The sequence below is a fragment of the Engystomops pustulosus genome, chromosome 1, assembly GCF_040894005.1.
Source record: "Engystomops pustulosus chromosome 1, aEngPut4.maternal, whole genome shotgun sequence".
Lineage (NCBI taxonomy): Eukaryota > Metazoa > Chordata > Amphibia > Anura > Leptodactylidae > Engystomops > Engystomops pustulosus.
In genome coordinates this window covers 204,361,664-204,385,545 of record NC_092411.1, presented here as the reverse complement: position 1 = coordinate 204,385,545, position 23,882 = coordinate 204,361,664, and the positions used below count along the sequence as shown (strand labels likewise).

At 38.7% G+C, this 23,882-nt stretch overlaps 1 protein-coding gene across 3 annotated transcripts in view; it reads left to right on the top strand.

Moving 5' to 3' along the window:
- MANBA (mannosidase beta) overlaps positions 1-23,882 on the top strand; it is a 42,631-nt gene that overhangs the window by 6,075 nt on the left and 12,674 nt on the right. For 2 of the 3 annotated variants that reach the window (XM_072118684.1, XM_072118674.1), the window contains exons 2-10: positions 4,738-4,832; positions 9,901-10,006; positions 10,637-10,804; positions 11,066-11,189; positions 12,054-12,223; positions 14,924-15,031; positions 16,876-17,027; positions 18,076-18,193; positions 19,014-19,100. In XM_072118684.1, coding sequence (XP_071974785.1) covers positions 4,738-4,832; positions 9,901-10,006; positions 10,637-10,804; positions 11,066-11,189; positions 12,054-12,223; positions 14,924-15,031; positions 16,876-17,027; positions 18,076-18,193; positions 19,014-19,100 — 1,128 coding nt within the window. The remainder of the gene's footprint in view (positions 1-4,737; positions 4,833-9,900; positions 10,007-10,636; positions 10,805-11,065; positions 11,190-12,053; positions 12,224-14,923; positions 15,032-16,875; positions 17,028-18,075; positions 18,194-19,013; positions 19,101-23,882) is intronic. The other variant, XM_072118693.1, reaches the window with a different exon arrangement.

Here is a 23,882-nt window from a genome sequence, read left to right as displayed (position 1 = left end):
CCGGGGAACTTTCTGGGAGATGTGGCAGCTGCCCGAACATCTCCTGCAGCGGGTCACTTCAGTGGCAGCTGCCTCCAACAAAAGGTAACAGACATACGGGGATGGTGGGGGCGGGTGGTCGACGGGGGACAAGGTTTGGGAGGCGGATCGGTATCTGACTGCCACTAGGTCTTACTTTCAGGGGAGGCCTTATATTTGCAAACCTACTAAAAACGGCAGTAGGTCTTCTTTTCGGGACATGTTCTATTTTCGGGGAAACGTTATTTATGAAGAAATGTCACCATTTTTTATGTAACTCATTTCCGTTCTAGGACGTACTATTATGACAGGGAGAGTGTCAGGTCACGCTCAATGTCATGTTAAGTACGTAATGGACCCGATGACGGATCAGTTCTGAACCTTGGTAATCTAAACCTGACTTTCCTGTGTAACACCCACAGTCGGAGAAAGCTCCAATTACGGGTGTTAACCTCAGGGCCGATTCTTGCATTGAAAATGCTGCCCCCCCCCCCACCCCGGTGCCCAATGATGCTACCTCACACACTAGTAGTCACTCAATAGACACAGACATTAGTGACCTCTAGTAGTATCAGGTATGATCTGCTCCATCAGAAAGAGGACTTCTTTACAATAACTCCCAGGTTTGGTTCATCTCTGTTGAATTCAGAAGCGTTCAGCCTCCACGTAGCACAACTCCACACTGCATCCATAAAAAAAAAACACAGTCACTTACAATATAATGGAGCGTGTCCCTAATATATATTATCCTCACAACACAACTGAACACACTATTTCCCACATAAAGCATCCGTTATATTCCGAATAATTTATATTATCTACAGCTCCCACAACTTGTTATGTATAACAGTGCATGAGAGGGCATGGAGGTCCCAGTGCATGGAGAGGGCTCGCGGGCCAAGGATCGTCACTCCCCGTGACGTCATCGGGGAGCGTCGATCCGTCGCCATGACAGCCTGGGGTCTTCAACATTCAATATTTCAATATTTGCAGATGATACTAAGCTGTGTAAAGTAATTACTACTGAGGCCCATTGTATAGCATTACAGAGGGATTTGTGGAAGTTTGAGGAGTTGGCGGAGAAGTGGTTGATTAAATTTAATGTACTGTAGATAGATATAAAGTTATGCACTTGGGCCATGGAAACAAAAAGTATAATTATGTTCTAAAAAGTCAATTAGTTACCTGCCCCGATGTCTCTATCCCGGTAGGCAGCCCGCTCTCGCGATGGAAACCTCGTGGTCACTGCACAGAGTATGTCAATACCAGTGAGATCTTGCGGTATGTGACATCACTTGCACGGGATTTTGATCCCGGTGCACTGAGTGATACTACCAGGACGCATGTGTTTTCCCAGGCATTATGCATTACAATTAATTTAATTTGGCTTTGTGATAGGTTGGTATGTACGTAAATTAGTGATGTACTGTTTACTTGGCACTCCCACAGAAGAAGCCTTGGTGGTGAAGCACATGTCGGGGTCCGTGTACATACTTTGGTCTATATTTGTTACTTGCGTTTTCTCTGGTTTTACCAGCATTATTTAACCCCTGCCAAACCTCCAACTACCTTGGGGTGTTTAGGTTTTTATGATGCTGCTACGCTCCATTATGTGATTTTTGTGCTGTAGTTAAATAATGTTTTGACTTATTGTAGTCCTTTATCTTAATTAGCACATTTTAATTCTCTTTTAGAGATTACGCAACTAATGATTATGTTTTACATCCGGGCATTGTATGTTAGTCTGTCTGTTGCTCCTGTGTTGTCTATTTTATCCCTATGGGAAGTTTTCAGTCACTCAATAAAGATCATTTATTTGTTACCCATTTGTATTACATTTTTTATACAAATTTAGTAGGTGTTTTATATTGAAGGGGGTGGTTGTGCTTAGCCCAACGCGGTCATCTCCACAATCTGTTGGTGCACAGCCAATTAGTTGGTAAAACTGATGCTGAAAAAGACTTTGGGGTATTGGTGGATGGTAAACTTAATTTTAGCCAGGCAGCTGCCGCTAAAGCAAATAAAATTATGGGATGTATCAGGAGAAATAGATTCTAATGATAAGGACATAGTTTTGCCCTAATTTAAATCACTGGTCAGACCACACATGGAATATTGGGGCATATTTATCAAGCAGTCTGAAAGTCAGAATATTTCCAGTTGCCCATGGCAACCAATCACAGCTCCCCTTTAAAATACTCATGAGTACTGGTGAAATGAAAGCTGAGCTGTGATTGGTTGCCATGGGCAACTGGAAATATTCTGACTTTCAGACTGCTTGATAAATATGCCCCATTGTGTAGAGTTTTGGGCACCAGTGTATTTACCGGTTAAGGACCCAGGCCCTTTCCTGTTTTTATTATTTCCATTTTTCACTCCCCACCTTCAGAAATCTATAACTGTTTTATTTTTACACATAAAGAAGTCTGTGACAGCTTATTTTCTGCGTATCAAATTGCACTTCATAGTGATGGTATTGAATATTCCATGCCATGTACTGGGAATAGGGAAAAAAATCCTAATGCACAACATTTTGATCACTTTTTATAGCTTTTTTTCGACTTTGTGCCATTTTCGACTTTGGGCACTATTTTCCGTTACGGGGTTAAATGCAGTGAAAAACTTTTATTATATTTTGAAAGATCGGGCATTTTCAGTGTCGATACCTAATGTGTTTATGATTTTTACTGTTTTTTTATTTATATTTAAATCTGTTCTAAAAAGGGAATTTTTAGGGGTTTTTTATTACAAAATTTTTTTTTCTACTTTTTTTTTCTTTTTAATATTTTTCAGGCATTCTAAAGTATAGCACTTTGTAATGAAAGGCTTAAAACGAGACAGCCTTGGGTGTTCGGAAGACCCGAGGCTGTCATGACGACAGATCGCCGCTCCCCGATGACCTCACAGGGAGCGACGATCACGGGTGTTACTGGTAAGTCTTAGCTGCAATATGCATCGGGACCCGATGGTCATGAACCCGTTAAAAGAAGATAGTAGAACTGGAACTGGTGCAGAGGAGAACAACAAATATTATTCGGAGAATGGGGGGACTAGAATACAATGATATATTACAAAATTTGGGATTATTCAGTTTGGAAAAAAGACGACTGAGGCGAGACCTCATTACAATATACAAATACCTGAAGGGGCAGTACAAGGATATCTGCAAAGATTTTTTTTTATACCTAGGCCTGTGACCAGGACAAGGGGACATCCTCTACGCCTAGAGGAGAGGTGATTCTACCATCGCCATCAACAAAGGTTCTTTACTGTAAGAGCAGTGAGACTATGGAACTCTCTGCCGCAGGAGGTTGTTATGGCGGACTCTATGTACATGTTCAAGAGAGGCCTGGATACCTTTCTGGAGAGCAAAAATTTCACGGGTTATGGGGAGAAAAAATTTGTTTAATTCTTAGATTGTACTTGATTGACTTGAGTCTTTTTCCAGCCTTATATACTATGATACAATGATCCTTATAACTGTCCAAACTCTGAATTTCATGCTGAATTTCTTGTGACTCCATTTATAGTACAAATATTGGCCCCAATCTCTCATGTTTGGCACTTTCTTTCAATGAGCACTTTTTGTCCGGGTAGCTTATTGTAGCCCATTTTCAGTGCAACTGTCAGTGATCCTGATGAGATTCTGATCTTAAATATCATACCTTAAAGGGCATCTACCACCAGGATGAAGGACTGGATGCAAATAAGCCTGAGGGGCTCCAGGCTACATTTGCATACAGTCTTTCATTCTGGTGGTAGATAGGGTGTCTAAAGTAAACCCCTTCAGCCTCTGAGAGTGACTCTTCTCAGGCAATGAAAATCTGCAATATGCTGAAGATCATGATTTTTTGAGATCTATGGTACTAAAGTAGTAGAAGCAGAGTTCAGGCAATTTTCATGTACAGCCTCCAGAAACTAGTCTTAATGTAGACAAAGGTCATGCATATTGTCTTGCTTGAACTTGATTGGAGTCTTTGCTTTGCCAGGGAATCCATGGCCTGAGCATACTGTTACGGGCAGTATGTCACCTTATAAGTTTGGCTTTAGGCTAACATACAAGTGTTTCACATCACTTTTAATCTGATCTTTGCTTTGATAAGAACACAAGGTTGCTAGATCTCCCCCCGAGAGTAGTCTAGCTGTAGGTGACTTTTTAAACTAGGCAGGTCAAAAAACACAACGACACGTGTAGTAAGGCAGATAGTATTCAAAAACAGTCTATGTAGGGCGGCGGAAGGCAGCGCTGAAACCATAGCTCATGGTAAGCAGCAGACTTCAAGGTACAGGCAGATGTCAGCCAGTAAGATAGAGATTAGTACTGAACCCTCAAAGTCAGCATGGAATGATTGAGAGTCATGTTACATTGCAATTTCATAGTGCATCTAAACTTATTTTACAAATTTTCAATGATGTGGAATTTCAGTGTATTCAGCGTTTAAAAACACAGCAAGGTATTCTACAAAAATATTAGCAGAAAATTTGTGCTGGGGAATTCTTTACAAATGTTAGCATCACTTAATTTCACTGCATTGTTCCTAGGAGCCAAAAGTGCCAATTATTAAAGCAACGAATGGTAAAGTCCTTTCCTAATTTAACCCTAAACATTGCACGCAGTAATATTAGACTACTATAGTGCAAACAGTAATAGACCCTGATGGAGTCAAATACCAATGCACTACAATACAGTAACACTTTGCCTTTTTTTGTTTTATGAAGGATCCTTACATAGGATTTAATGACATCAATTACAAATGGATCGTACAAGATGAATGGACATACAGCAAGAGCTTCACACTTCCTTCTGAAATGAGGTATTCTGTTTTTCTAAGAGGTGGTTGATTTGATACTATATAAGGGAACTCTTTAACAGTTTTTAGCCCACAAGGTAGGGTATGAAAGTTTAAAAGGGCTTGTAACATGTTTCCATCATTACCTCTTTTATGTTAAATATAACCCTTTTACCCTTAAAAAAAAATCTCCTCTACTCATCTGCATATGGCTTTGAAAGAAGAGTCACTTTTGGCGTATCTATTTTTTTTAAAGGGTCTAACATGGGAGCATAACTTAAGATACCCATATCTTTCTATAGTCCATAGACGGTTATGAATTCAGCTCCTTCGTTTGTTTTTCCACAGCTCACATTCCCAGCTGTTTCTTTATCTACCCAGTTCTGTAACTCGCATAACCACAATCCTAATGTAAGTTGATGAATCATAGATGAAATGCGAGATTCTAATCTTAAATGTGATACCATAAGCACTATAGGGCCCAAGCAGAGATGTCCTAAAGTGATGCTTCCCCTTACCCTGGGTTCTTGGGCTCTCATCAACTCTTCATTTCTCATTTGCATCTGACTTTGGAGGTGACTTTTTGAAACATAAGCAACAATTAACAAAAAAAGGGAATTCTCAAAAGGATATTTTATACCATATCAAAAACTGTGTCCCTTTTTAGTATGCCATTGAATAATGTTATTTAATCAATGTATTTATCATAGACTTTAACAGTGGCTGCATTTTCTGTTTCATAGTAAATGAGATAGACCAGTCACAATTAAGAAAGTTGGACTTGTTGGGTACTGTACTGTACAGGGCAGAATTCATGTGTGAATGATGATCTCAGGTGTTTGAGGTGTGTTATGAGCCTAATTACCACATGTAACCATGCTGTAACATGTCAACTGTCAACAATTTTTACATTCACAGGAGTAGATGTATTTACTCTGTAACATTAGAGGATATTGTATATAAGGATAAGAGGATAAATGTGAAACCTATTTAGACACCTTTGGCTTGGGCGCTGTTCACACCTGTCTCTGATGTTTCCCTCCATCATAGAAGAGTGTAAAGGAAACAAAATGCTAAAGCTGAACTAAAGAAGGTCTTGCTGCTTTTAGCTACTTGCAGCTTCTCCTTCTGCATCACCGTTCTCGAAAGAAATAAAAAGACAGAGGCCCAGATTTACTAAAGGCTGTGCACCAGTTTTCTGTCTGCCTTTGCATGTTCTTTTATGTGCAAACTGCTTTCATATGTATCTAGGATGTGTTCGCAATATGTATGTGACGCATGCGAGGCTTTTATGTCGCAGCTACACTATACCCAACGTGACACAAATTTCTCCACTGAAAAGAAGGTTCCAGTACTCGGTCGGACCATGCGGCACATTTAACATGCAGAGTCAAGCAAAAGTGTGTCACACACCCTTTGTCAAAGGTGCACCAAAAAAAAGTTAGTCCACACTGTTGAAGCAGTGCATTGGGTCCCAGATTCATGGAGAACTGGTGCCACAAATCGTGAATCTGGTGACCTCTGCACACTACACAGGCATTGTAGTGTTTTTAGTAATAATGGGAAAATCGGAAGAATTATTGTTGGTCTTATGAATATATATATATATGTATATGTGTGTGTGTGTTTTATTTTTGTAATCTATTTTCCTGCCAGGTGTACCTCACCACAAGTTAGCTCAATTTTATTATTCAGGACGAGAAGGGGAAGAGAGGGGAAAAAGTGGCAGTAAAAAATAACATTTCTTATTTTAAAAAGTAATATTTCATATTAGGTATAGTAGAAAATATTAAACTCAAGAACTGATAGTGAAAGTTTTGGGGATATTCTTCCCCTACATGCAAATATAGACCCCTATAATTTGGTTTGCATGTGATCCCCTAAATTGAGGGATTTGTAGGAAGGTTGGCTATGTTCTTATTCCACCATTCTTTGTATTAGTAACTCATACAATGTGTAACCTCTATTCTTTTTGTTCTGTACGCACTTGTATTTATATTGTTTGCCTTTCTTGTTTAGAGATCAATCATGTTTGCACACATCAATAAAGAAACAATGTTGCATTTCCATTTCGTCACCTTGGAGGCCCCACTGAAGGTTGCTTCCCCTTCCTCTGTAGGGACAGGAATTTGAGAGCATTAAATAGCCCCTCCCTCAACCTCCCGGGTTACGGAGCGCGAACCGGAAGTGACGTCAGAGACCTCAGCGTCTCGGCCTAGGAGACAGGCCATTAAAGATGACGTCAGACGCCGGAAGGTAAGCAAGGAGAAAAACTTCCACCAAGTCTGCAGGTCTGCTGAGGTCTATGTGGAGCAGTGAATATCCCAGCATGGATGAGGCTGAATTCTGTTCCTTAACCCTGGGCTCTGTAAGTAGGACATTAGCTGAACGCCAATAGGTTTTGGCACTATATGCTGTGGGGAGTCAGCTTCTAATAAGCAATACTCCTTTTTCTTTTTCTAAAACAACAGGAGAAGGATATCCCTGTAAAAGAAAAAGAAAAAACCAAAGTGTGTGATAAAGAAAAACCTAAGAAGGCACCATCCAAACGTTGCCACATTTGTAATACAAAATTGGATATTAATAATTATAAGAAAAGTTTATGCAAAGATTGTTTGGATAAAGTGTTAAAAGAGGAAAAGTCATCATGTTGTTATGCGTGAAGAGATTAGGGCATCAAAGAGCCCACCGCATAAAAAAGTCAGGCAGAACCCTGTATGTCTGGATTCAGATGATGAACAGCCCTCTTGTTCTTATGAGCTAGACATGGAAGAACAGGATATGGTGACGCATCAATCGATACCAAACGACCCTAGCCATATGAAATTTTTTACCAAAAATTGTCTCAAATTTCCATAGGAACCAGGAAATAATCTTACCTACGTTTTGCCATCATCCAAAAAATCCTGTGGAAGAGAAGTGCCATCTACTGGATGTAAGACGTACTGTTCTTAAATATCTCGAAGCATCCAATCCTTGGAGAAAAGATTTAAATTTATTTGTTCAATTTGCAGGAAGAAATAAAGGCAAGAAAGCTTCAAAAGCCACTATTGGATGCTGGATTACAGATACCATCAAAGAATCAAAGGTGTTCCACTACCTCTCTCCGTTAAAGCCCATTCCACTAGGGCCATGTCTACATCTTGGGCTGAGAGAGGAGGGGCATCCATTGAAGAGATCTGCAAAGCCGCTACATGGAGTACAAATGTCACATTTGCAAAGCACTATAGGCTAAATGTCTTAGCTGCCAAAGATCTGGCATTTGGCCGAAAAGTGCTTCAGGCTGTAGTCCCTCCCTAAACTGGGCATAAATTTGGTATGTCTCCAGTGGGGTCGTCATGGTGACGAAATGGAAAAAAGGAATTAGTCCTTACCGGTAATTCGATTTCCATAAGTCCACCATGACGGCCCTGATATTTCCCTCCCATATATATAAAAGTATTTTCTTTTTTTGGATCTTTGCCTATGTATGTGAAATTTAACATACTAAATAAAATTATGTTGCAACCTATACAGGTGTAGTTATTTGATAAACACTGGTGGGAGGTTGAGGGAGGGGCTATTTAATGCTACAGAGGAAGGGGAAGCAACCTCCAGTGGGGCCGTCATGGTGGACTTATGGAAATCGAATTACCGGTAAGGACTAATTCCTTTTTTCATTGTGCTAAGTGTGTCTTTTCATTCACCCCTAGATGAAGCCGCATCAAGGCGGCGAAACGGCCGTAGGGTTTAGTAGGGAAAGTTTTACAAATGAAAATGAGGGATAGATAGTAACTCTGTGTTATGAGTAACCGCTGTCATGAGCCAGTAAGAGCGGCGATAAACCCCGCTAGTGTGGGGAAACTATTGAAGCGCAACGCCTTAGAATATAGACAAACCTGAGAGCGCTCTTCTGTCACCACGAGATACGTGGATGGTGACTACCTGCTAGCGTACATCCCGCTAGTGTGGGGTAACAAGTGAAGCGCTACAGCGTCTCATAGTTTAGACATAACCTGTGAGCGTTCTTCTGTCATGAGATCCGAGGATGGTGACTACTTGACCCGCTAACTGATCGCGGGACTCTCGAGCTCAGATAAGACCACAGAGACTCTTGTAAGTAGGGATAATATAGCCACAAAAAAAGAAAAAAACAGAGACTTTAATAAATGGTGATCAGACAGTGCTATAAGTAATAAACATACATATATGCCTGTGACATCAAATCTTAACACTCCACATCGTACTCCGCTAAGTGAGAAGAATCAGCCTAATGTGTATGTGAATGAAAAGACACACTTAGCACAATGAAATGTAACATTGTTTCTTTATTGATGTGTGCAAACATGATTGATCTCTAAACAAGAAAGGCAAACAATATAAATACAAGTGCGTACAGCACAAAAAGAATAGAGGTTACACATTGTATGAGTTACTAATACAAAGAATGGTGGAATAAGAACATAGCCAACCCTCCTACAAATCCCTCAATTTAGGGGATCACATGCAAACCAAATTATAGGGGTCTATATTTGCATGTAGGGGAAGAATATCCCCAAAACTTTCACTATCAGTTCTTGAGTTTAATATTTTCTACTATACCTAATATGAAATATTACTTTTTAAAATAAGAAATGTTATTTTTTACTGCCACTTTTTCCCCTCTCTTCCCCTTCTCGTCCTGAATAATAAAATTGAGTGTTTTTAGTAAATGTGTCCCAATGCTATGATATCCAATTATATTTTATTCTTTCAGAAAAAACTGAATTGAGCATATATCAATCAACTACAAGATGTAGCAGTACATAAGATTCACAAATCACATATTATTATTATTATTAATAATCTCTTTATATAATGTCATCCTATATCATAGGACTTTACAAACACATAAATAAGTTAACACACTAAATGAGGTGTGGTTTTTTTCTTGAATGACATGTCTTTGTGCCAATGAATGGTCCAGTTGTGACTTGCACAATGAAAACCTGTTACTTAAACATTGCTGCATTTGAGTTTCACAACCCCTTTAAATGATATTGAGATTTATTTGATTAATTAATACAATTATATTGTTCTTCTCTAACCAACCTTATTGCCTTTTATTTTTTAGACATTGGCAGAAAGTCATTTTGGTTTGTGAAGGGATTGACACAATTTCTACCATTTTACTAAACAGAATTCCTATTGCCAAAACCCAGAACATGTTCAATAGATATGTGAGTATAAAAATTACATGTATGTTTCCTGTTAAATTGAACAAGGAATGCATTAGATGACTGCAGGCCTGAAATTAACTAGTGACAAAAGTTTAGAAGAAGAATTGTCAGGTTGATTTGGGGTCCTAAATCAACTACAGGTCCTTATGGTATCCCCATGATCGCACTGACCCAAAATATAAAGTAGACGTCATTTGGGGCGCACAGTGAAAGCTGGACAATCCAAGCCCACAAGAAAACAGTGCAAATGCGTTTTTTTTCACCATTTTTACTGCATTTGGAATTTTTTTTCCCGCTTCCCAGTACACGGCATGGAATATTAAATACCGTCACTATGGTGTGCAATTTGTTACGCCGAAAACAAGCTCTTATACAGCTCTTTACATGAAAAAATAAAAAAGTTATGGATTTTTGAAGGTGGGGAGTAAAAAATGGAACTGCAAAACGGGCCCCTGTGGGACGAGGTCAATGGATTTACTAGTTTAGCAGTCATTTAAGCTACGTAAATAACTTTAACATGTACAGTAGCTGTTAGACAACACTGAAGCAAGGTTTGGATTTTAAATTGTCTTCCAATGTTTTGAATTAAAAAAATGTGTAATGCATGTATTTCTGCTTTTCTATGTACAGACTCTAGATGTAACCAAAATAATTAAAGAGGAAAATGACATAGAAATAAGGTTTCAGTCTGCTGTGAATTGGACAGAACAGAAGAGCACAAAGCATGCCTACGCCATTCTTCCAGACTGTCCGCCAAAAGTACAGAAAGGAGAATGTCACGTCAATTTCATAAGAAAGGTGATACCCTATCGTCATAACATTCAGCTGTTATGTACAGGCATTCATTTAGTTTTATTGTGGACAATAAATTAATTTGCCAAGTTCACTTTTACATTGTGTTTTATAGAATATCTTGAATACAATTTTATCTGAGGCAAGAAGACCTGTATATTGTAATGAAAGATCTTCACTATGATGTGCAGTGATCACTTTTAGACATATTCTTGTGACTGCTTTAGCTCATCTCTTGGCTGTTTTCCCCTTTTTATCTTGCCGCAGGCTCAGTGTTCATTTAGTTGGGATTGGGGCCCTTCATTCCCTACACAGGGCATCTGGAAAGATATAAGAATTGAAGCATTTAATCTAATTAACCTTAACTATATTGCTTATACTTCTGTGTTTGGTAAGTCTTTTTGACATGTCATGTAAAGTTTTTTGCTTTGTCGAAGCATAATGTCCAATTTTGTATTTGTATAGGAAACATATTATACTATGTTCAAACAGAACCGAATTCTCAGAATTTGAGTAGCATGCCTTATGGAGCTATATGTAGAAGCCTAGAAATCATTCATGGGTTTTTCCCACAAAGACTAGTTAGGCCCTATCCGTGGGATAGGGCCTAAATTGCTAATCAGTGGGGGTCTCAGTATCGAAAACAAGGAGTCCGACCCACCCCTCGCCGCTCCTTAGACTAATGGAGCAGACGGCCGTGCATGACTGTTCTGCTCCATTAATCTCTTTCTCTCTGCTCAATTAGTCTGAGGAGCGGCGAGGGATCAGTCGATCTGTGGGGGTCTCAGCACTGAGACTCCAATGATCAGCAAGTTAGGCGCTATCCCGTGGATGGAGCCTAACTTGTTTTCGTGGGAAAACCACTTTGAGTGAGTCTAAAGTGAGGGAAACAAATGTGTGAAAAACGTGAATGATTCAGTAGTACACTAGATATGGGGTGAACTCTGATGCTTAATGGTCTTGCTTTCACTTTAATTTAACATTTTGTCAACCTTTTGTTGATGTCTGTGAGTTGTTGGTTACTAATAGACTCTTTTGCCAGGGAAACATTCGGAAGGACCTCAAGAAGGGACTTTTTTCACAAAAAATATCTTATCCATATATCTGTCTCCATCACACCGGTGTCTACGCGCCATTGATAGCTGCCCTCTCTGGCTTTCCTATTCAGTTGCATCGGCGCCTGTTAGCGACATTCTCTGTATGTTTACCTGGTCCTGATAAGTTTGTTATATTTGAAATTGCCTTTTCTGTTCAGATAGTTCCCAGTGGTCTGTTGTCATTGAGCCTGTGTTTGATGCAGTCACCTTGAACATCCTCCCAGGACATGTAGTCATCAGGATACCGCAACTTCAGATTTACCAGTCTCAGGATTTAAGTATTGTTCCTGGACAGCAGTCTTATAGAATTATTGTAAAAATTAATAAGGTAATTCTGATAATATAACATGCTTTAGTTTCAATGCAGATAAATTTTGCAGTTAACATGTTTTCTTTGAGCTGCTCCTTTGACATCTGATACTCCTAACACCCTAACGCAACTGTACATCATGGTGATGTTTGGAGAGGGCTCTCTGTGATTGTACTGACCCACAAAATAAAAGGGATGCACAGTAAAATCGTGCAAATGTGTTTTTTTTTCCCAAAATTTCATTTTTTTTTTCATTACATAGGATATTAAATACTGACACTAAAAAGTGCAACCCCCAATAACCAAGCCCTAGTACATCTCTGAAAAAAAAAACAGTCAAAAAGTTACAGTATGTTGTGTTTTTTTTTTCCCCTTCAAATATATCACTGCTGGTCACTTAACCCCTTATCACCGACACTAGTTTCCAGCTCAATGACCAGACTCCATTTTTCAAATCTGACATGTCTCACGATAATTGGTTATAACTTCGGAATGCTTTAACATATCCGGGTGATTTTGAGAATGCTTTCTCGTGATACATTGTACTTCATGTTAGTTATAAAATGTAAGTGATAAGTTTTGCGATTTGTTCTAAAAAAAAGTGAAAATTTGGCAAAAGTTTGTAAAAATTCTTCATTTTCCAAGTTTGAAATGTTCTGCTTTCCAGACAGGAAGTAAAACTACCCAAAAAGCTTGATAATTAACATTTACGGAATGTCTGCTTTATGTTGGGATGATATTTTATGCATCCTCTCACTTTTCTAGGATGTTATGAGGTGCAGAACTTTAGGTGCGATTTTTCTCATTTTCATGAAAATTGCCAAAACTCACATTTTGAGGGAAAACACAGCTTCCAAGTGACTTTGAAAGGCCTAAATAATAGTAACACCCCATAAATGACCCCACTATAGAAACTTCACCCCTCAACGTATGTAAAACAACTTCTATTAAGTCTCTTAACCCTTTAAGTGTTTCACATGGGTTAAAACAATCTGGACCTGCAATTTAGAAACTATGGAATTTTTTTGGAAAATACATTCATTTAGGCCAAACTGACAGTTTCAGAATAAATTAAATGATGAAACGCACTGCAACGTTTGATACCCAATTCCTCCCGAGCGTACTGATACCCCATATGTGGTGGTAAACTTCTGTACGGGCGCACGGCCGGGCACAGAATGAATGGAGGCGCCATTCACAGCAGATTTGTATTGGCACATTGTACTACCTATACATTTTTTTTTGGTAATGCGAACATATGAGGGCTTATTTTTTACAGGATGATATACAATGTATAGATAATTCATTTTGGGGGTCTATAGCTTGTTCATGAGATTTTATTAACTATTTCAAGGGGGACACAAACAAAATCATCAATTTTTATTTTGGATTTTTAGCATTTTTTCCCCTCGCTCACTGTAACATAAAAATAATATTTTATCATTATTCTTTGGTTCACTACGATTGCGGTGATACCTCATTTATATAGTTTTTCTTATGTTTGCTCAATTTTCCTGAGCAAAACCAATATTGTTTTTACTATTGACAACTTTTTAGGGCTATAACTTATGTATTTTTCTGTTGTCAGACCTGGTTGAGGGCTTATTTTTTTGCGAAAAGAGTTGTTCTTTTCAGTCGTATCATATTAGGGAACGTAGCTTTTTTTTTTTTATCACTTTTTAGAACATTTTTTGTGATGGTGTTTGATGAAAAATTGTATATTACAGGAAGTTTTTTTTTCGTCGTTCACCAAGCGGGTTCAATATTGATTTAGATTTATTGTACAGATTAATACGGACGCAACTGGGGAGATTATGGGACTTTATTTTATTTATTTAATTATTATTATAAAATGATTTAATCTTTTTTTTTTTTTTTTTTTTTACTTTCACATATTTTCCACCATTTGGCTTGAACAAGCGATCATCCGATCACTTATTCAGGAAGGCAGAACCCGGTGAGAAGAGGAGCCGGAAGCCTCGGGTCACTCGCTGGACCCGGGGGGCAGCGTCGGGAGGGATCGGATCCCCCGGTAAGCTCACCGGGGGGTCCGATCCACGTGGGACACGCTTGCACGCCACTGTCATACTTGACCGCGGCGTGTAAGGGTTTAAACACCCGGGATCTGAGTTTTTCTCCGATCCTGGGTGTTAGTGTCGGGTCTGGGCTGTGATATCACTGCCCGACACCGGCACTATACTGATCCGATGGCCCGAAATCTTCGTAGAAAGGCGTCGCGTCAGAAGAAGTACCCTTAATGACCGACATAGATTCCCGATAGGGCGGTCATTAAGGGGTTAAGAGAGCAGCCTTTGTCTACTGTATCAATGCAAGGTACAAAGCAAAGATCATTATTTTATCCTCATTTATGTTCTACTTAAAGCAAATAACAAATTTTGAACAGATTGTACTGTACATAGTAATGTGGTTTGTTACAGATCAGTACCGATATAAACAGTGCAGACAGAGCTTTGTATGAGTCACTGCATCCCCCACCTCCATCACAATGTGTATCACAGTCCAGACAATTACCAGAGGTCCATTTGTAACTAGGGGTCGTCTGTAAGTTGGGTGTCCTTAAGTAGGGGATTGCTTGTATATAATATAATCGGTTATGTTGTAAATCGCCATTACTTAGTGATAATTAATCTGTAGATCATTAAGAAAGCTTTTCATCTTTTTTATATTTTTTTTTTTTTCATTTTTATGTGGTTTCAGAATACATCTGTAGATTTGTGGTGGCCAAATGGTTATGGACTTCAAACCGGCTACAATATGACCACCACTTTTCACTTTGATGAATACATTATTGAAAAAACAACTAAGGTTTGTAGAAAGAATTATTATTTTCTCCACGTCTTCTCCACAATCTCAAACATTTTCTGCTAATCTCATTCACTATTTAATTTTATATACTGTGCCCCAGAGTAGAAGCAGTTTGCCGTGTAAACCAGAATGCATTTTTGTATATATTTTTGAATAAAATTCGCAAAATAATAATAATGTGTATACTGTACATTAGTTTCTGAAAGTGCTGCCCTTTAAACAAACTTTGAATAAATCCTTAATCCAGTCTGTACATACATATACACCTATTGTTTTAAGCTGATCTCTTGGCAGTCTTCCACTGTGGACTCTATCTATAATTGACAGTCCTCACTGTGCTGGTAGGAGTAGGCAAAGAACAGGTGCAAGGCTTTCCTTTACACCATACCTCCTGTGTGGTCACTGGAAAGACTTGAATCTGTTGAACCACACCTAATTTTAGATTAAAATAATTGAAGGAAATGACTACAGACCCAGATGTGAACTGGGCCTAAGCAAACTGAATCCAGAGAGAGACGTAATCTATTATTGACTGAGGAAGGATAATAAGGGAAAAGTGAGAGAAGCTATTTCCTTTAGTAGGTTAGTACAAAGTTTTTTTTTTGTGTGTGTTCAGTTCTTCTTTTGGCTTATGCAATATGTATTGAAAAGTTAAGTGGCAGTTTTGTGTAATGTGACAATGCATACATTTCCATATAAATTCTGGTAACAGAACAAAACGCAGACCACAAAAGGTCATAGCATTTGCCATCTTTTTCAAATACTCAATAAATGGCATCTGCCGTTACCTCCAGGTGGGTTCAGAGGCCTCAGATATTTAGGTGCGAATCAATGCCATTGATATACTACAGATTCGTATATCCACAGCATGCTGCTTATTTAGAATTAATGCTGCAGACTGATGTGCTATGTGTAGCTGTTGCTGAAGAATTGATGCAGATTTGATGCAAGATTCATGGTTGAAGAACCATTTTGGACATATTTATTCCTTCTTGCACAGTGGCATTGGATGGAACCCACAAAATGACACTAAACAGTTATATATATATATATATATATATATATATATATATAGTTAATAATATAGATTTTAAATTTATTTTACTCATTCAGTGTGAAACCTGGGCCTGTTTCGATAAACACAAAAGGGATATCCTGGCAGGAATGGTGGAAAGACACACAGGAAGCTCTTCCCCAACAGTTCTCAGTTTCTCCCTGTTTTTAGTATTTGGTGCTGATTATTATGTGGCTCATATACTGCAAAATAAAGGGGTACAATGAGAAGTACTATGGCCATGAGCATATGAGCTGGTACTTGTAGTACTCCAGCCTCATGACTATAGTATTTCTCATTTTACATTTCTCATTGTTATATGCAGTATACTGCTGGAGTACTAAAAGTACCAGCTCATATGCTGAGTATTCTGCCAACAGTTCATATACTCAGCCAAAAGCTCATATAGTCAGCATAATTGGTGGGCATTACCTTGGCGGTGGGCAAATGCCAGAGTCTCTCCGCTCTCAGGATGATGCGCCGGCCTTGGTGACGTCATTTTGTTGTGCGAGGTTCAAAGCTTGTGCATGTGTTATTGTACACGTCTCCTACATTGTAAGAGGCCATGGCTGCGCATCGCTGCGAAACAAAACACCAGGGGCACCATAGTTTGGGGAACTTTCCCCGCGGCACACCCGACCATGTGTCGCGGCACACTAGTGTGCCACGGCACACTGGTTGAAAATCACTGGTTTAGAACACTTGATTTATTATAAATGCATTTTTTAAGTTTTTTTTTTTTTTTTTGTTTCCCTCTAAATTATAAGTTGTTTATTATCTTTCTTTGCAGATTTATTTTCGCACTGTTGAACTTGTTGAAGAACCAATTGATGGCTCTCCTGGATTGTCTTTTTACATTAATATCAATGGAATTCCCATTTTCCTCAAAGGATCAAACTGGATACCAGCTGACTCGTTTCAAGACAGAGTTACTCCTGACAAGTAATTATCTTGTTTAATATAATGCTAAACTATTTGGATACATTCAAGGCATGGGCATTTGATTGATAAATTTGTACCTTTTAATGAACACATACATATGTATATATACATAATGGAGCTTATTTACTAAACGTCCGCGGCCGCAGTTTCGTCGGATTTTGCAACGTTTTCGGGATTTGTGCCGCTGTGACGGGTATTTAACTGGGGATTGTGTTGCACACAATCGAATTGTGGCGCGGCTGCGCTGGCTTTCATGCAACAGAATTCAGGGGGTGGCCCATTGGAAGGTCCGACTGATTCAGACTGAGCGCGGGATTTAACTTTCAAATTATGTTGCAAGATCAAGCATTTACATTCACCAAGAAGAAGAAGGTGAACTCCGTTGAACCTGAGCGGGAAGCGACACATGCAGGATATCGGGCGCACAATCTTCGTGAATTGCGTCAGAGTGCATTTCGGTCGGACGTTGCACTTTCCCCACTGTGTGTGTGTGTGTGTGTTTGTGTATATATAATATTGATGATTACAGTGTTTATATACATACAAATTTTTAGGTCTTTAAAACTTTCTCATATCTCTTCTCTCCTATGGTATTCTGTTGCCATTATTTTCTAACAAAGATCTTATCAATACCTGCGCATGCCATCGTTCCTTATCAAGCTAAAAGGGAAGGTAAAGGACAAGGAGAGAAATAATTCTGTTTTAAAATACTGCTTCTAGAATCAGGATAGTGTAAACAGAGGGGGAGCAGAAAGAACCCCCTTTGTCTGCCTGGAAGAGGGATGTTCCTTATCTACACATAGATAAAAAGCTGTCACAGAGGAGCACTTTGCAGCCTCATTCTTTATAAACCAAGCAGAATTATGAAGTATATTAGAAAAATGTACACTACAAATTACACAAACTCTTAAAAATGATTTGAAATGAAAGGTAATCTTTAGTTGCTGCTGTGCATCATTGGGCAAATTAGCGATATAGATGTAATTGTATTTCACCAATTATACAATCCTTCCCATTTTACCATTTACACCAATGTATTTTACAATAGGCTTCATAACTTACTACAGTCAGCGGTTGCCGCTAATATGAATACTCTTCGTGTGTGGGGTGGAGGAATATACGAAAGCGATGAGTTCTACAATATTTGTGATGACTTGGGAATAATGGTAACCCTCTTACTTGTTATATAACAGTATTGACTTTAATATTTAAAATATAAGCCATTAAATAATTCTGCATTTGATGGCCCCCAAATACTTGTTAAAGTGTAAACGTCATTCTGAGCAAAAAAAACTAAAAAAGGTGTCCCTGGGAATCATTCCTCAAAGTATGCCTCTCAGTCCTCATTTAGTACCTTTTTTGGACTTGGAGAGTGTCTCCTGCTGTGGAGTGTGAGGTGAAGCGGGAGGGGGAGCTGTGATCGCTCTGCAGTTTGTGTCTGTGTGGATTATTTGTTTATATACAAGTGTAGGGAAAGCTGAGGGAGAGATGAGTCTAGGTGTTTTGTTTCTACTTTAGTTAGGGCTTCTCTCTGCACATGACTGACTACTGGAGCAGTGAGACATGAGGTAATCAGCTGTGAGCAGAGGATAGGTGGGTGTCTCTCTCCCTCTGTAGTCAGCTAATCAGTGAAGACTGAATGTGCCCAGCAACAGCAATATGAGTGATAACTGACATCTAGGGGAAGTCTGCAGAATACAAGAGGAAGGAGCAAGATTTGGGTAACTAATCCAGTTGCAAAAGGGCTTAAAATTACCTGCCCTACAACATATCAAAAGTTTTTTGAAATGGCGATTACACTTTAAAAGGAAATCAAGCTCTGAAGAAATTTGCTGATTGATAAATCTGCCCAAATATATTTTTAATCTGTTTATTTGCACCAAAAAACTGCCTCTGCAGAATGTTCGATGAAGGGTTATGTAGGTTTACAGGTTTACAACCTTTGTATTCATGTACATTTTATATATGTATGTGTATTCTTTGCAGGTCTGGCAAGATTTTATGTTTGCATGTTCTCTTTATCCTACTGATGATTGGTTTCTCGATACAGTCAAGGAAGAACTTATTCAACAGGTACATTTTCACATGTGAAATCAATCTTTTGAAACCTAAAAAAGTAAAATTATCATCTTAACCCCTTGCCGCAATATGAAGAATCATGGTGCAGCAGTGGGTGTATGAAGTAGACTCACAGATTCCACAGTCACCCCTTCTCTAGGGCATTATGGAGGTTCGTGCAAATATCCCCATATAATTCAATACAGTAGTAATGAAGTATTTGTTAGTATTGATCAGACCCCCTAGGGTTCAACCTTTTAGATGGTCTAAAAATAGTAAAATAGTAAAATAAAAAGGTTGGAAAAAAAATAAAAAATTTTACCCCCCTTTCCTAAGAAGTGAAATCATAAACATGTATAGGTATCGTCACATCCAAAAATATCCTCGGTGATAGAAAAATGGAGCCAAATGTCCACTCCAATTTTTTTCATAAAATTTTAGCACCCAATTTTATTAAAAAGTGATCAAAAGGTCGTACAGTCCCAAAATGATAGCAATGTGAATATCATCTCATACCGAAAAAAAAATACCTCTCCATACAGTGATGTATGAAAACGTTATAGGCCTCAGAATATGGCAAAACAAGAGTTCTTCGGGTTGGTACGAACAAAAAAGTTTTTGGTGTTCAAAAAAGAATAAAGGGGAGGTGTCATTTGTAGCTTAAAAGCAGAGCCCAAAATATAATGGTGCAAATGTGTATTTTCAATCCGTTTCAATTAGGAAGTACAAATTGTTACGCATAAAACCAGCCCTAATACATCTCTGCACGTGGAAAAATAAAAAAAAGTTATGGATTTTTTGAATTGGGGAGTGAAAAATGGAAACCCAAAAAAGGCTGTGTCCCTAAGGGGTTAATCTTGATTGTAATGTTATATATTATTGCTATAAAGTTTATATTGCCGGTACATTAGGAGACCAGTTAGCTAATTCAGTTCAAGAGGGAAAACTGAATAACCACTAACACTAAAAACATTAAGAAGATGGGAGGGAAAAAGGATACCGGAACATTTTTCTATGTATTTTTATAATATTATGATGATGATCATCATAATCATCTGTAATATTATATTGAGTTGTAGTTTGCCTAACTGATTTTTGGTAGATTTTCTCATGGCACCCAATGTAGATGGTTCATTTTCAAAGAAGGGTGCGTCATCCAGGCCATGTCGTATTTGATTTTGGAAATTGACCATCCAAATATTACAAAGATTGCTTGATTGCCAAATTTTACCACCTTGACTAACAATGCCTGAGGATAAAGGGTTACACGTCCTCCCCATATCACCTTAAGATGCAATACCTCACTGGCAGCTAATTTAATTACAGACGTTTTTCTGATATGCAAATTTAGCTTTCTGACTCTTTCTGACTTTCTCGCTCCTAGGCTGCCAGTGAACCACGCCCCATTATGCTGATAGCTCTGAGTCTCTTCAAATCACTGCTCTGCCTCCTCGTACTTAGGGACTGTCTGCTAATAATTAAGTACAGACATATAAAGCTCTACTTGTCTAATTTTTTTTTTACAGTTTAGTGTTAAATTCATGTCATATGACCAGAGTGACATAATCGCAGATCCTTTAGCCTTCTAACAATAGCAAGTTGTTCACCATGTACGTGATCAAATGAAATCACATCAGCCTCCATGGAGGATTAGGAGGAGTAGAAATCCCTGGAGGCTGCTGTGACTTCATGTGGTCAGATACATACATGGTGTACAGTTTGCTAATGTTAAGAGGCTAAAGGGTCTGAGATGATGTTACCCTGGTCACATGACATGAATTGCATGAACTGAATAGTAATTAGGCATAAGGACTAGATGGGAGGTGCCAGCTGAGCAGGACACTCCCCCCTCTAATGCCAGCAAATATAAGATAGATGGTGAAAAGGGAAACAATTTTAAGCTAAAGGAAAGGTGTCCATTAACCCCTTAAGGACGCAGGGTTTTTCCGCTCATTTCTCGCTCTCCAACTTAAAAAATCCATAACTTTTTCATTTTTACGTGTACAGACCTATGTGAGGGCTTATTTTGAGCGTAACAAATTTTACTTTCTCGTAATGTTATTTATTTTAACATGCCATGTACTGCGAAGCTGAAAAAAAATTCCAAATGTGGAAAAATTTTTAAAAAACCGCACGTCACGTTCTTGTGGGCTCAGTTTTTAAGACTTTCACTCTTCTCTCCAAATAACACGCCTACTTTATTCTTTGGTTCGGTGCAATCGCGGTGATACCAAATGTATATAGGTTTTATTGTGTTTTAATACATTTTCAAAAATTAAACGAATGTGTACAAAAAAGAAAAAGCCACTGGCTCATTGTAACGAATCTCCTGAAGCCATGTAGCCTCGTATCAAAAGAATACCCGAGGCTACCATGGCAACCGATCGCCGCCCCCGATGGCGTTCGGGGGTGCGGCGATCGTAATAAAAATGGCGGCGCCCAAAGTTGCCGCCGGCGTTGAGAGGGTTAATAGCCGCGATCGGTGCAAGCACTGACCGCGGTTATTAGCGGTGGGGGTTTTCTGCAAAATGCAAAAACCCCCACCTTTGTATGAAGAGGACTCGTGAGCCCGTGAGCCCTCTTCATACACTCCTTATACCTCTGCGCCGTAGAGCTACGGCGCAGAGCGTTAAGGGGTTAATAGGGCTCTATAGGAACCTGTCACTGGCTGCCTTTTAAGGTTTAGCTCTTCTCTGGCAACTCCTAGTACTCTTTCTGCTCATAGGGGCTCTCTCTGCTTCTTTTTTGCGGCAACAGGAGTGTGAAAAATTTTACTTCTATTGTAGCTAGACTTGCAGTACTGTGCAGTGAGAATAAGTTTTAAGAATTTAAGACATTCACTATCTATATTCCCCAGTAAAAGATAACCTTTTCTTAGCTGATTCTTAACAAGCTAGTTAAATAGTCACTTGGATAAGTGCCCTTGTATCTTGCCTGCTCACAAACCTTGGTCCCACACATTGAACAGCCATTGTGCTAAATATTAGTGGGGCTCTTTGTATTGATGTCTTGCTGATCTGCTATTGATTACATATCAGTGGATTGATAATCCTTCTTTAAATCCTGGAAAGCCTCTGTAAGGCTATAGTAGAAGGAAATTGTCCCATGCTGAAGCTGGTCATGAATTTTAAGTCCTATGAATGCGAAAGCAGGTAATTGAAAGCGTAATTCTGATTTTAGCCAAATTGTCATATGAGATTCCCCCTTTAACCCCTTAACGCTGAAGCCACTTTTCACCTTCCTGACACGGCCCATTTTTTCAAATCTGCCCTTTGTCACTATAAATGGTTATAACTTTGGAACGCTTTAACATATCCAGTTGATTTTGAAATTGTTTTTTCGTGACACATTGTACTTCATGTTCGTTGAGAAATTTAATCAATATGTTTAGTATTTCTTTATGAAATAAATGGAAATTTGGCAAAAATTTTGAAAAAAACTATGTTTTCCAAATTCAAAATTTTCTACTTTTTGGAAAGTTGGTCATATCACTAAAATAACTTGATAACTAACATTTTCCATATGTCTGCTTTAACTTGGCATCATTTTTCAAACATCTTTTCCTTTTTTTAGGATGTTAGGAGGCTTATAACTTTAGGTGCAATTTTTTAGATTTTCACAAAAATCATCAAAACCTACTTTTGGAGGGTCAATTTAGTTAGAAGTGACTTTATAAGGCCCACATGGAAACCCCCACAAATGACACCATTTTAGAAACTACACCACTCAAAATATTCAAAACAACCTTTGGGAATTTTGTTAACCCTATGAACGTTTCATGAGGGTGAAAGATAAATAAAAGTGAAATTACAGAAATGTAATTTTATCTTGCTATAGATTCATTGAACACAAAAATTTGCACCTTCACAATGGGTTAAAAAGGAAAATGCATTTTACAATGTTGAGGGCAATTCCTCCTGAGTATGCCAATACCCATTTTGTCACTGTAACCTGCTGTACGGGCACAGGGGGGCACTTGGAATGGAAAGAGCGTTGTTTTGTTTTTGGAGGGCAAATATGGCTGAAAAAGTTTTCATGTGACAGGATGCATTTGGAGAGCCATAATGGTACCAAAACAGAGGAAAGCCCCAACATGAGACACCATTTTGGAAAGTACACCCCTTGGAGAGTTTAGCAAGGTGTAATTTGTGTATTTGCCCCAACAGGTGTTTGATTCAATTAGGCCCCAAAAAGGAAAAAGGTGAAAATTTTCTCAAAAAAGTCACTTTTACCCCAAATTTTTGTAAGCCACAAGGGATAAAAGATGAAACAACCGCATAAATGTGTAAAACTATTTCTCCTAAGCACAGAACTGCACCACTTTTGCATATAAAGTGTTGTATGGGTATGCAGTGAAGCTCAGAAGGGAAAGAGGGGCTTTGGCCTTTTAGAAGCCAGATTTGACAATCATCCTTTACATGTGTCAGGATTCATTTGGAGAGCCCTAGTGGTACCAAAACACAGGGGAACCCCAACAAGTGTCACCATTTAGGAAAGTGCACCCTTTGGAGAATTTAGCAAGGTGTAATATGTGTATTTTCCCCTACAGGTGTTTGCTTCAAATAGGTCCCTAAAAGGAAAAAGATGAACATTTTCCCAAAAAAGTCACTTTTACGGCTAATTTTTGTATCCCATAAGGCATTAAAGATGAAACAACCCCAAAAAATGTGTACTAGCATTTCTCCCAAGTATAAAATTGCCCCACACATGCAAATAAAATGTTGTATGGGTACGCAGTGAAGCTCAGAAGGGAAAGAGGGGCGTTGGACTTTTAGAAGCCAAATTTGACATACATCC